Source organism: Balaenoptera musculus, chromosome 6 (genome assembly GCF_009873245.2).
Source record: "Balaenoptera musculus isolate JJ_BM4_2016_0621 chromosome 6, mBalMus1.pri.v3, whole genome shotgun sequence".
NCBI classification, from domain to species: domain Eukaryota; kingdom Metazoa; phylum Chordata; class Mammalia; order Artiodactyla; family Balaenopteridae; genus Balaenoptera; species Balaenoptera musculus.
The window spans coordinates 60511863-60525563 of record NC_045790.1 but is presented as its reverse complement, the minus strand read 5'-3'; the positions used below and the strand labels follow the sequence as shown (position 1 = coordinate 60525563).

General features: G+C 39.9%; 1 protein-coding gene across 1 annotated transcript in view; it reads left to right on the top strand.

The window, feature by feature from the left end:
• Positions 1–846: 846 nt before the first annotated feature.
• Positions 847–13701, top strand: part of PDCD1LG2 (programmed cell death 1 ligand 2) — a 57126-nt gene continuing 44271 nt past the window's right edge. The window contains exons 1-2 of the mRNA XM_036856333.1: positions 847–932; positions 13518–13589. Of these exons, the coding sequence (XP_036712228.1) occupies positions 13532–13589 (58 nt within the window). The 5' untranslated portion in view covers positions 847–932; positions 13518–13531. The remainder of the gene's footprint in view (positions 933–13517; positions 13590–13701) is intronic.

Here is a 13701-nt window from a genome sequence, read left to right as displayed (position 1 = left end):
GTATGGAATCTAAAAAAAAAAAAAAATGGTTCTAGTGAAACTAGGGCATGACAGGAATCAAGACACAGACGTAGAGAACGGACTTGAGGACATGGGGTGGGGAAAGGGGAAGCTGGGACAAAGTGAGAGAGTAACATTGACATATATACTCTACCAAATGTAAAATAGATAGCTAGAGGGATCAGCCGAATGGCACAGGGAGATCAGCTTGGTGCTTAGTGACCACTTAGAGGGGTGGGATAGGGAGGGTGGGAGGGAGCCGCAAGAGGGAGGAGATATGGGGATATATGTATATGTATAGCTGATTCACTTTGTTATAAAGCAGAAACTAACACACCTTTGTAAAGCAATTATACTCCAATAAAGATTAAAAAAAAATTTTTTTTTAAACCAATAACAAAAGAAAAAAAAAAAGACACATGCACCTCAGTGTTCATTGCAGCCCTATTTCCGATAGCCAAGACATGGAAACAACCTAAAATAAATAAATACATAAATAAATATGTAAATAAATAAATATGCACACGCAGGTCAATGGGTACTTGCATGCAGAGAAGTGACACTGAAAGTAAAACCAAAACTTGCCAGTAGGTTGGGCTTCAGTCAGTTCCTTAGCATCAGTTTTGGTTTGAATTGTCCTCATGTTAAGAGAAAGCCTGAGTTGGATGGGGATGATATCTTTTCTTCTCTTGCTCAGTGTACCTTATCCCCACAATTTTCCGTTATCCGTCCTCGTGCGTCCCTCTGCCAGCTAAAAAGAACCCTGGGTTGGAGCTACTGCTTGTTGCATTGGTCTCGGCAGCAACCTAGGTTTTGTTTTTGTTTTGGCTGTTTGTTTTGTTGGCTTCTATGAGGGAATCTAACAAAGAGCAACTGTTTGTTGTTTTATTTTCTTTTGCGTCTTTGCCTGAGGAGCCGTGCCAAGGCCTGATGTGAGTATCGAGTGGGTTGAGATTTTCTCATACTTTGAGTTGGTGTTGTAGACCATGATAAGGGTGCCATAGTTGGGTAAACATGGGCACATTTTCTCTCCACACCATTGGAGGCGGGAGAAACTGCCTCAGAAATTGTGCTCAGGGGCACAAACAAGCTAATTTCCTCCTGTCCTCAAAATAGTAGGATTTCTCTTGCTGGTCCTATGCTTATTATTCTTGTTGAGCAGTTTTATGAGGTGAGATTTTTTTTTTTTCTGCACAAAATAAATCTGCACCAAAAAGAATTTACTCCTGAAATCGTCTCTCTGCTTAGAATTTTGGAGGGTTAATGGAACTTAAAAATTTGGATTTTTACATCTAACACCTGTTTGTGATTATCCCTTTGGCAGGCAGTCAACATTCCAGGCTAGCCTGTGTTTACAAGCTATATTCAAGTGTAAGCTGTTAAAAAAAAAAAACTATAATTACATTAACTTATAATACAGGCAACCATTATTTAACAAAAGCGTGATTTGGGCCTACTAAAAGGCTTAATATTCTACATAAAATGATGAAAGAATGTTTAGCAAAATGAAGGAAAACTGCAACTATTGCTATTTATTGGTCACTATCCAGGTGCACATAGTAGAAAAGAGATGACAATGGATTCATGTGAGAAAGGGTTGAAGTGAGGAGGTGAAACTTGAATGAAATTACCTACAAATAAGGTCTTGTGACCCTGAAATTCTGTGGTTCTGTGGAAGGGAATGATTGACATACAGTGACAAAAATGTACAGTAAGAATATTCAGTGTGAGCAGTAATCAGACAGTTGTAGCAGGAGTCAAATGCCAGTTGACCTGGATGTTTTTTAAGCTCCCTTTGAAGCCTAAGATTCTATGAATAGATGAACTATATCTCTTGCCACTTGGAACTGGTCTATTTGCCTTTATTACGTGAACTCTCACCATCAGCAGGATGTTCCTTTCCCACTCTTCAACATGTCTTCTCAGATTTCTTCTGTCTGTGAGCCTTTCCATTAAACTGCAGCTCCTCATAGGCAAAGACCACACCTTTTAGGTTCTCTGAATCCCAAGTACCCTTCACAGTGCCTCACAATATGCATGGGTGCTCATTGGGTGCTTGTTGAGTTGTTGAATTAATTGATTTGATGAAATGGCAGATGAATCACCAGATGTGGGGTATTTGCATAATATACAGTGGGCATTGGGGCTGATGGAGGTGATGCAGATTTCTCAGGGACAGTATTAGGTGTCATGCTTCAGAGCTGACTTTCTTTAAGATGCATTGGACAGTAATCCATAGGTTGTTGTGTGTCATTTTTATTCCACATGGCAATGTCCAAATATACCACATGCCTTAACTGTAGTATACTTGGGTTACCCTGTAATGAGGCAACTGCAGCCTGACCTCCTCATGTCCCACGCTGCTCTACTGCTGTGGGGCTCCCTCAGGTTGTGTTCCCCTAATCTTCAAATCAACTCACAGAATTCCGGGATAGATAAAGGAATCTGAAATGTTATCCAGCCCCAATCACCTCAATGCCCTCCAGCCCTCTCTAATAACCCTGGGGCTGATTCCCAGTTCTTAGTCTCCCGACCTCTCTACTGTCAACCACTTCTGCTTCTTGGGAGTTCCTCCCTTGGCTCTGAGATATTGTGATGGGGAAGCTTTTCACTCTTAGGATCATTTCTTCTCTGCTTTTGTCTCTGGTCTCTTACTCCTGCTCTCCAAATTTTGGGGCATTCCTCAGAGTTCAGATCCTTTCTTTCTAACCTCTCTTTTTATACTCTCCCCCTCAGAGAGTTAATTCATTACCCAAAGTCAACTAACATTTTATTAGAAGTAACTTCTTTATCTTTATCTCTAGTCCCAAATTGTGTCCCAAACTCTAGACCTACATTTTTCTTGACTGCCTTGCATTACTTCATGACTCAAACCTAACTCATCGTCTTCCCTTTAAAAATCAGCTCTTGATCTTATATTTCCTCCCCTCCACCCCCACCCAATAACATCAATATTGTTCTGATAGTCTGGCCTCAAAACCACAGTCAACTTGTTGCTTCTGTTTCTTTCCCATGTGACTAATCACTTGTCAATTGTTTTGTCAGTTGTCCTGTCAATTATCTTATAGACAGGAAGTTTCTCCTTCCTCTCCCTTTCTTCCCTTTTCTGATCCTAAATCAGATGCTTTACCAAACATCTGGATGAACACTGTGACCCCCTAATCAAGTAGCTGGCCTCCAATTCCACTCTCCCTCTATTATATACTGAAAAAAAATACAAACTCAGATTTAATCTTTTCAAACTTCTTTGTTACTGTCACTCAGTTTTTGAGTGACTCTCACTGTTTTTTATTGGCAGCTCTACCTGGCATTAAGCTCTTAACATTCTTGTCTCAAACTATATTTCCAGCCAGGTTATGCTGTTCATTGTCTTCCTCAACATGCCCTGTGTGTTTGCACCTCTAAAACTTTGCTCCTGGGTCATCTGCAGTGCCCTCAAGAGTTGTTCCAACTCTCCAATTTCTACCAGTGCTTCAAAGACTCATTTCAAATCCCACCCATCTGAGAAGTCTCCCTTCTTCCGGTCAGCTTCCAGGGTTTTGGCATCTTCATGCAAAATATTTTACACCACTTAGTAGTATTTTTCATGTGTATGAGTTTTAAACTTCTGACCATGTTATAATGTCTTTAAGGGCAGGGATCCTTTCTTAGATGAATCCTTCTATTGATTCTCCACAGTCTAATGCAAAGACTTGTAAAAAATGTCAGCTCAGTGTTTATTGACTAAAAAGTTGAGATTCAATTTGAATTTAAGTTAAAATGAAGGCTACAGATTGTCTACCTATGTCTAGATGGTTTAGATATTGAATACTGAAAGATTACTGATCCACCTCTAAAAACAGAGTCACTGTTGTTAAGATTCCCTGAAATCTCAAATGCCTGTAGGAACTGGTAGACAGTAAAGTGTGTGATAATACAATAGGGAGTAACAGGGCCTGGGGCAAACTCTGCATTACTTGCCAAAGGCATTCAAATCCAAATTATTTTAAAACATTGCTACTTACAATTCTTGCTTTAGACACTTGGCTTCAAAAACAGTGATTTAGTCAGGTATTTCAATTCAGTTTGTTGTGTATTTATCTAGGTCTTCACAGATACCCAGGGCTGTGCTAGACACTTGGGAAGAGGGAGGAGCAAAATGAGTTAAGACTGGCAATGTTCAGCAGAGAATAAAGTGTTATACAAACATGATCCTTTATGCTGGTTATTATTACACAAAGAAATTATTTGCTAGGATTCTTGAGATATTTCCATAAAGTGCCTGTGCCTTGGTTATTCTAGAGACCAGAGAATTCTGAAAGATTTGTTTCTGTCTTATTTACCTCTGCATACCAGAGCTTGCCACACAGAAAATATAGAGTAAATATCTTGAATAAAAGAAAGAAAGAATTAAAACCTCTGTACATAATTTCAGCACCATAAATTTCATTTCATCTATAAATTCACAAATAGCTTTCAGTAGATAGGTGAAACGGCAAGAAACTGGGCCTGAAGCAACCAGAAAGTGAACCTTTTAGCACCTATAGTAATTTTTGGTTCTCTTGCAAATTTTGCTTGGAAAAGTTTTCCTGCTTACATTTTCTGCTTACAACCTTCTCCTCAGAATTTACAGAAATTTTCTTGATTTTTTCTGGAAAGATACGACTTCTTAATACAATTGAATAAATTGATGTTAGTATCTTTTATGGAGAAATAAGGAGAATAAGATCTAAACATCTACTAAGCAGAAAGTTAGACGTAACCTATTAAATACAAGATAGACAAGAAGTACTCTGAAAGGTACAACAGTTCTGCAAACATTTACTTAGGAGGCACAGGGGAGTAGTCGTGAAAGAGGTGGCGCTGAGTGACTCTTAAAGACTAGGTAGACTTTACCAGGTGAAACCTTCATGGGTTAGTGAAAGGAGTGGTCATATTAGGAATTCATGGCAATTTTAGACCAAAGATCATCAGTCACCATCCTAAGTAATAATGACAATGAATGTGAAGAACGCTTTGCCATTTACAAAGTATTTTTCACATACCTTGTCCACAGTCATTTCTGTTTACTGCCTGTGGTGTGGTCAAGAGCTTCAGATATTAGAGAACTCGATGATTTCCGATTTCCACCCCTCGCAATCTCACCATTGCGAAGGTGAGAAGGGCCATTTATGGCTCTTGGACCACAGGAGCATGATCTGATCATTCAGCAAATATTAATGAGGACCGACCATGTATTAGGAGCTGTTTGGGGTGCCAGGGATATAGTAAGGAACAAAAACAGACAGAAATTTCTGCCCTTGGGGAGCTTAATCTTCCTTGAGCAGGATAGAGAAACAGAGGAAAAAGAGAAGCAGCAACAGAAGCAAAAGGAAAAGCAGAAGAAGCAGAAGGAGGAGGAGGAGGAAGAAAAAGAGGAGGGGGAGGGAGGAGAATGTCCACTGAAGCAGGAACCTTCCACTTGACGGTATCCGTAAACTCTTGAAGATTTCTCCAGGTCCACTTCTCCCTAGATGAGGACATAGCTGACCAACCAAACTTCACATTACTTGTCACTGGCTCTGCCACAACCTAGGCAACGAAGGTTATGCAACTCCCCACATTACTTTGTGTTCCTAATAACAAAGTGCCTAAATTATCAAAAGTTTAACTTTATGTCTATGTACACATTCATATATATACACATTTATAAGTTGAAGTTTATTACTTATCTCCATGATATCATTTTAACTCACTTTCTTAAATGCCTTTTAGAGGGGAGGAGTAAAAGACTTTAGCTGGAATAAGGCCATTCTTACATATCTTAACTTTATCTTAAACACTAGTGATCAACTGTTACTGATAGGCCAATAATACTTGTGGTAGTTAGAAATGGAATCACACTTTAATATCAAAAATATTAAAATGTTCACGGTTCATCAAAAATCTTGATATGTTACACACTTGAGTATTACCTAACATGATGAAACAAAATGGTAGAAATTGGTTGTTAGTTGCATAGATGGTACATAGAAGGGACCTTGGAAGTCACCTAGTTCACCCCTTCTTTTGTAGAGAGTGGCGAGTGAGTTCCTAAGGCAGCAGGGGCAGAGCAAAGACTGGAACTCCTGTCTCCTGATGCCTAGCTCAGAGCTGCTGCTTCCACCACACCACCAAGAGAAGCAGCTTTTTTAGTGGCCTGGGTGAGAGCCAAGGGGGCAGCAATTTGAGCAGGACTTTGCACAAATCTAAAAAGAGTAGCTTTCACTTCTTCTCACTCTCAAGCTTGATCATCTCCTGACTGAGAGGGCCCTTCTTGACTCCTGGAGCCACCAGAAAAAGTTCTTGAAGCTTATCCTATGCCATTCTGTTCCATTTTAGGTAATGATTTGCCCTCAACTGCAATACTATAACATGTTCATAGGCAGAATTATCAAGAATTACCCATAAATTCATTAAGAATTATCCAGAAATTAAGAAATTCAGCTAAACTGATCATTTGATTAAAAACTACTTTTTTCCATTCACATTCCAAAGTATTCATTAGAGGCCAGCCTGCCTGATATAAAGATAGCTACAATGAGCACCCTCTGCTTGATGGAAAAGCTAGCAAAACCAAACATGTACATAAGGAATATACAATTAAGATGAAAATGAACAGCTGACCAGGCATAGACAATAAGATATTTATATCCAAAACAAAGGTGAATTTTAAAAGGGGAGGCTAGAGAGAGATGTGGTTGTTTGAACATGTTCATTGTATTGTGGAGAAGAGTCGTCACAATGCTCATTTGGCCAAAGGAGTGCCTTACACATGGACACTCTGTAAATGATACACTGAGTTAATTAATTTTGGCAATGCACTCCGTAAGTTCTAAGTAAATTCTTTCAGGCCTTGCCTGTCAGAGTATGAAAGAGTTCATACTTCCCCAATATTAAAGGCTTCAAGAACCTGCTCTTTCAGAAAATGTGGTTTTCCTAAGGAACCCAGAGGGCAGAGGTCTTATCCAGATAGCCTAGTCTTTTGAGAGAGGTTGGTGAGGGGCTTGAGATACCTGTGGAGACATTCTTCTGGGAGATAATCTTGTAAATAATCTTGCTGTTAAAAAGGGATCACCTTCCACCTCTTGTAGAAACTCTTGCTTCAACATGCACCCTTTGCTTAAACAATACCAGGGATGATGCCTCCCCACCCCATTAGTGGCCCATTGTGTTGTGAGTGGCTCCATTCGATGGAAAGTTCTTATTTGCGGCCAAAATAAACAACCAAGTTAAGGTTTCTGTTTCTCTGATAGAGTGGAGTCAAGTGGGAGCCAGTGATCTCAGGTTCCTGAGTATGATGCTAAATTGTCATGCACGCAATCACTCATTCACTTGTCCATTCAGCACACAGTTATAAGGACCTAATCAAGTGCAGTCCACTCTCCGTATCTGAAGGGTTCTGCAACCCTACATATATGGCCGACTATGTTATGCCATTTTACATGAGGGACTTGAGCATCTGTGGATTTTGGTATCCACAGAGGATCCTGGAACCAATATCCTGCAGATACCAAGGGATGACTGTACAAAGAGCTCCTATTCTAGCCTGGAAAACAGAAGTGTAATAAATCAGCATACCAGCAATGAGCTAAGTACTTACACTAGAGGTGAGTAGCAGATACAATTGAGGCAGAAGAAATAGACTAAGGCAGTTAGAAAAGACTTATCCACTTCTGTTGAATGCATGAAATGTAAGGCCACTTAAGGAGTTATTTATGATGCAATACAATTTTTTAAGCTCATGAAGAAATTGAGATAGAAGAAAAATAAGATTAGAAAAAATAAGATGAGATTAGGTGTGAGATTAGACTTCTCAAAGCACCTGTGAGGTCCTAGTCATGGAAAGCACATGTGTTTCTCTGTGGCCAAGGCAGGAGGTGCCAGATCAGGGAAGGTTTTGTAGGCCACACTAAAGGAGAACTTCACCTTGCAAATAGTGGGAGTTGTTGAAGTCTTTTAAGCAGGAGTGACATGGTCAGATTTGATTATTCAGTATTCAAGAGATTGTTCTGCCTGCTAGGTAAAGAGATAGTTCATCCAACAAATATTAACCAAGTGCCTACTTATTGCCAGACTCTGTTCTGGGGCTGAAGTCATAGTAGTAAGCAAACAGACAACGATCCCTGTCCTTTGAGTGATTATATTCTAATGGAAGATGACAGGTAATAATATAATAAACAAGTACACTATATGGTAAGTTAGATGGTAATGAAAGTTTTGGAAAAGAAAGACAGACAAGGAGAATTGGGAATGCTGGAGGGGTGGTGCTGTTGCAGTTTTTTGCATAAGGCAGTCTCACCAGAAAGAGCAAAGAAAGCATCCAGGTGTAGGGACAGGCACACTGGCAGCAGGATCCACGCTTGAAGGGATGGATTTGGGGAAGACACTACACAGGCCTGGAAGTGGGCTTAGGGCCATTTGGGCAATGAATTCCAGCATCCCAAGGACCCAGATTATAATGGGTAGTGGGGGGAGGTCAAGAGGTCCAGATGACACCTCTCAACCCAGCAAACACCTCACACTGCAGGGAGGGGCACGGCTACAGTGCGCTCATCTAAAGCATGGCAGGGGGACTCAAGACAGAGGCCCCTATTACCTGGGTTACTGGAGAGACTTAGGAGTTTATTCTCAGTGAAATATTGAGCCATCAAAAGGTTTTGAGCAGACCTACTTTGACTTACATTTTTAAAGAATCACTCTGGCTCCTGTGTTGAGAATCAACTGTAGGAAGGCAAGGTTAGAATCACCAAAAGACACGATAATGGCTTAGGTTGATATGGAAGCAGTGAGACATGGTCAGATTCTGGATATATTTGAAAGAAGGGCCTATAGGATGTGTTAATGAATCAGATGCTGGTGAGAGAAGACAGGAGTCAAGGATGACGCCAAGGTTTGTGATGACAAGAGAAGGATGGAGCAGAAGGAAACAAGACTAGGAGGTAAAAATGGCAGTGAGGAGGCTCTGCTATGGTGTAAGGAGAAATGACGAGAAGCTGAATTAAGGTGATGGCAGTAGGGTGTTGGGAACAAGAGGCATCATCCAAGAAGTATCCAGGAAGTAGAATTAATAGGACTAGGGGATGGACTGAATGTGCAAGATGAGCGATGTGTAGGTTTAAGATGACGCCCCCAGGATTCCGGCTTGAAGTGGGAGTTATTATTATTGGCACTTTAGGGAAATGGGACACAAAAAGTTTTCATAAACTGTCTAAGGTCTTAGAGGCTAATAATTTGTAGACTCAGAATTTGAACTCAGATGTGTCTGACATTAGAACCTGAGCTCTTCACCATTGCATGGGGCACTTTATCCCTAGGAGAAAGAAGGCTGCTAGTTGGAAAGTACCTTTATGACAGTGTTTGTCTCTCAGTTGACTCAAGGAGACAGTGTGCAAGGAAAGTCCCCTTGGATGGGCAGGGAAGAAGGGGAAGTTAAAACGAGTGATGGGTGAACCAGGAGTCCTTTCTGTTGCCAGAACTGCATGTTGCATGCTATCCTTTTGTACTCTAGGAAAAAAAAAAAATGCTGGGCAAGTGCTAGGCTGCAGGTGCAGCTTAAAATGGTATCTTTTCTGGATATATTTGCATTTTCAGTAAGGAAGAGGGTTTTCAAGTCTAGCTAAGGTGTGTCTTGAGCATTTCCTGGTAGAAAGCACTAGATTCTGTTCCTAGTTGTTATCTTCTGTAATATTTCCCTCTCTAAACTAAAAAACAAGAATACAGCCCACTGTGAACCTTGCATTCACTTCTAGCTACTGCCTCATGTCTCTGCCCCCTTTTATAGCACTATTCTCTAACAAGTTGCCTATATTCTGTTGTCTCCACTTCCTTATTTCCTATTTTTATCTGTACCAGATCTACTGATACTGTGTTTATTCAGGGTCATCCATGACCTTCATACTGCTAAATCCAGTTCTCAGAAACATTTGGCTCAACTGATCACTCCCTACTTCCAGCACTATGTTTTAAACTCTAGGTTTTATTATTATTTATTACTATTATTTTATTTATTATTATATCTATTATTTTATTATTATTTAGGAATGGTGAGGCCAACAGATCAGGAGGTGACTGCCATTGAAAAAATAGTTTGTTATACTCACAGACCCCAAGAGAAAGGGGCATGCCACACCATAGTGGGCCATACAGGCAAATACCAGGGTCACACAGGAGGCAGAGGGAGAGGGGGAAAAGTGGGCAGGAGCCTCTACTGTGGCTTCCACAGGAAGGAATGGGGCTAGTTTGTATAATTTCAGCAGACTCTGGGGGCATAGGGGTATCTGGTATCTGGCCCTAGGGTGATTAGGGCAAATAGATAGTGACCCAGAGAGTGAGAGCCCAATAACGAGGTGATTGGAGGTAGGGCTCTGGACTGGTTGGTTTGCATATGAAAGGCACACTCAGGGGACAGTTGTTTACTGTCTCTAGGAATTGGCTAATCCTGAGGGGGCAGTCTCTCTAAAGTCAGCAAGATTCCAGATGTCAAAGCATCAGAATACATAAAATAAAAGAGATGGTTAATTTGCCTTTATATCCCTTCTCTCAATCTTCTTTGCTAGTACCCTCCCTCTCAAAGACCATAAATGTTGGAATGCCCCATATCTCAGTCCTTTGACACCTTCTCTTCTCTAGCTCTCTTTAGGTGATACCATGCAACACCATGGCTTTAAGTAACACTTATGCATTGATGACTCCCAAATTTATATCTCTGCCCCAAACTTTGGACCACCAGTTGTCCAACCACCTACTAAACATCTTTACTTGAATGTCTAATAGACATCTCAAACCAAACATATTCCAAATACAATTTTTGATTTCTGCTCCCTAATCTGCTTCATTCTTAGTCTTCTCCTTTTTAATAAATAGTATCTCCATTGCCCTAGTGACTCAAGCCCCGAACCTAGAAATTTTCCTGGATTTCTTTACTTTTGTCAAACTACATTTCCAACCTGTCAGCAATTCCCATCAAATCTTCTTGAGAATATAGAAAACTTAAATAAATGGAAAGGCATGCCGCATTCATGGATTAGAAGACTTAATATTATAAAGATGGCTATATTCCCCTATGGATCTACAGATTCAGTACAATCCCTATCAAAATTCCAGCTGCTTTTTTTATGTGGAAATAGACAAGTTGATCCTAAAATTCACATGGAAATGCAAGGGAGCAAGAATAGCCACACACACACACACACACACACACACAAAGTCTTAAAAAAAGAAAAACAAGTTGGAAGATTCACATTTCCCGATTTCAAAACTTACCACAAAGCTTCCACGTAATCAACAATCTGTGATACTGACATAGGATAGACATATAGTTCAATGGAATAGAATTGAGATTCTAGAACTAAGCCCATACATTTAATGTCAATTGATTTTTGGTGAGGGTGCTATGACAATTCAATGGAGAAGGAATACTCCTTTAAACAAACTATGCAGAGTCAACTGGATGTCCATGTGCAAATCAATGAATCTGGAGCCTTACCTCACACCGTACACAAAAATTAACTCAAACTTGATCAAAGACCTAAATATAAGAACTAAAGCTATAAAATTCTCAAAAGAAAACATAGACGTAAATCTTTGTGACCTTGGATTAGGCAATGTTTTCTTAGAGATGACACCTAAAGCACAAGCAATTAAAAGAGAAAACAGATGAACTGGCCTTCATCAAAATTAAATTAATTTGTACTTTACAGTTAAAACATTTGTGCTTCAAAGAACACTACCAAGAAACTGAAAATACAATCACAGAATAGGAGAAAGTAATTGCAAATCATATATTTGATAAACAGTTCGGCAGTTTCTCAAAAAGTTAAATATAGAGTTACCATTTAACTGATCAATTCCACTCCTACATATATAATCAAGTGATTTGGAAACATGTCTACACAAAAACTTGTACATGAATGTCATAGTAGCATTACTCATAATAGCCAACAAGTGGAAACAACTCACATGTCCATCAACTGATGAATGGATAAGAAAGATGTGATGTGTTCATACAATGGAGTATTATTCAGTCATAGAAAGGAATGAAGTATTGGTAATGTGTTACAATACAGATGAGTTTTGAAAATAATATGCTCAGTGAAAGAAGCTATACACAAAAGACCACAAGACCATATTGTATGATTCCATTTATATAAAATATCCAGAATAAGCAAATTGATAGAGACAGAAAGGAGATGAGTGAATGCCAGGGACTGGAGGGAGAGGGAAGAAGAATTGGGGGGTTTCTGCTAATGGGTATTGGGTTCCTTTTTGCAGTGATGAAAATGATCCAAAATTAGACAGTGGTGTGGGTTGCACAATTCTGAAGAATATACTAAAAACCACTGAATCATCTGTGTCTTAAATATATATGTATACACACACACATAATCCTCTATTGTATGTCAATTATACTCCAATAAAGATATTAAAAAATTTAATAAATTTAAGGGACCAATTTTAATACATTTAAAAAATGTATAAATATAAAAAACCTTCAACAGACCCCTTCTCACCTCCACTAGCCCCACCACTCTGGTCCAAACTATTATCATCTCTGAGAAAACATTTCTTACTGATCTTTCTGCTTTCAATCTTGCCCATCCCACTCTCCTTCACAACAGTAGTCTATTGTCTACACCAAAACTGAATCCTCTTTTAAAAATGTAAATGAGATCATGTCATTCTCCTGATCCAAATCCTCTACTGGCTTTCCATTGTACTCAGAGCAGCTCTGCTTTTACCTGATTTAGATGTATGGCTCCAATTGATTCCCCTTGAAGAAATGGTTCCATGGCTAATAAAATTTTGAAAGCCTCTTTGAGGACAAAAAAAGCTGACAGTGGTATACCCTATCCCTTTTGCCTTCAACCGTGAGAAGTCCTTGGGTGGGAAAGTTTGTGAGCAAAAGTGGAAGCATGAGAGGTGAAGCAGGACTAAGGTTTGGCACCCACTCAGTTGGGTCTGCAGTTCTCTGCAATCCCTGTCTGCACCTCTTATAACAGGTAGTTCAAGTGATGGGCACACTGGATCACAGCACTCTAAAGAGCTTGACAACTTTACCTGCTCAGTCAACTAGCAAGTATTTATTGAGAATCCAGCTCTGTTCTATTGAGCACCGAGTGTCCAACTCACAGAGTTCCAGCCCAGCTGGAAAAGATGATGTGCATTATTCATCTGATGAACAAGACTGGTTTTCAAGGGCCTACACTGAAACTATGGAAGAAACAAAGAGGTACAGATAACCAGCTGTGTGGGTAACTCATGAGCACTGGTTCATATGAGCTTCTAATTTGGATCGATAAAGGGTGCCTCGCTTCTTCTTACCCCATCTCTCCTCTCCTTTAGGCAATCACCCTTTAACTTCTCTTCCCAGCTCTGCTCCACCATGGTCCACTGCCTCCCCAAAAGATTTGTTTACCAGTCATTTCCCTGTTTTCAGAAGTGAGCAAATGACCAAATCATGAGACCCAGAAAAAAAAAAATCTGCAGAAGGCTCTGAGACTTTCAATTGTCTGTTTCAGATCCGGTACAGAACATGTTCCTCCTCCTGCTAATAATTTTGAGCCTCGGAATGCTGCTTCATCAGACAGCAGGTAAGAAAGGTCAAAGTGAGGGGCCTGAGAAAGAGGAACAGGTGATGACTCCTAGCTGAAGCCAAGGATGAGAATGTAGTCCTTGAGCTGAAGGCTTTCTTTAAGAGGAAGT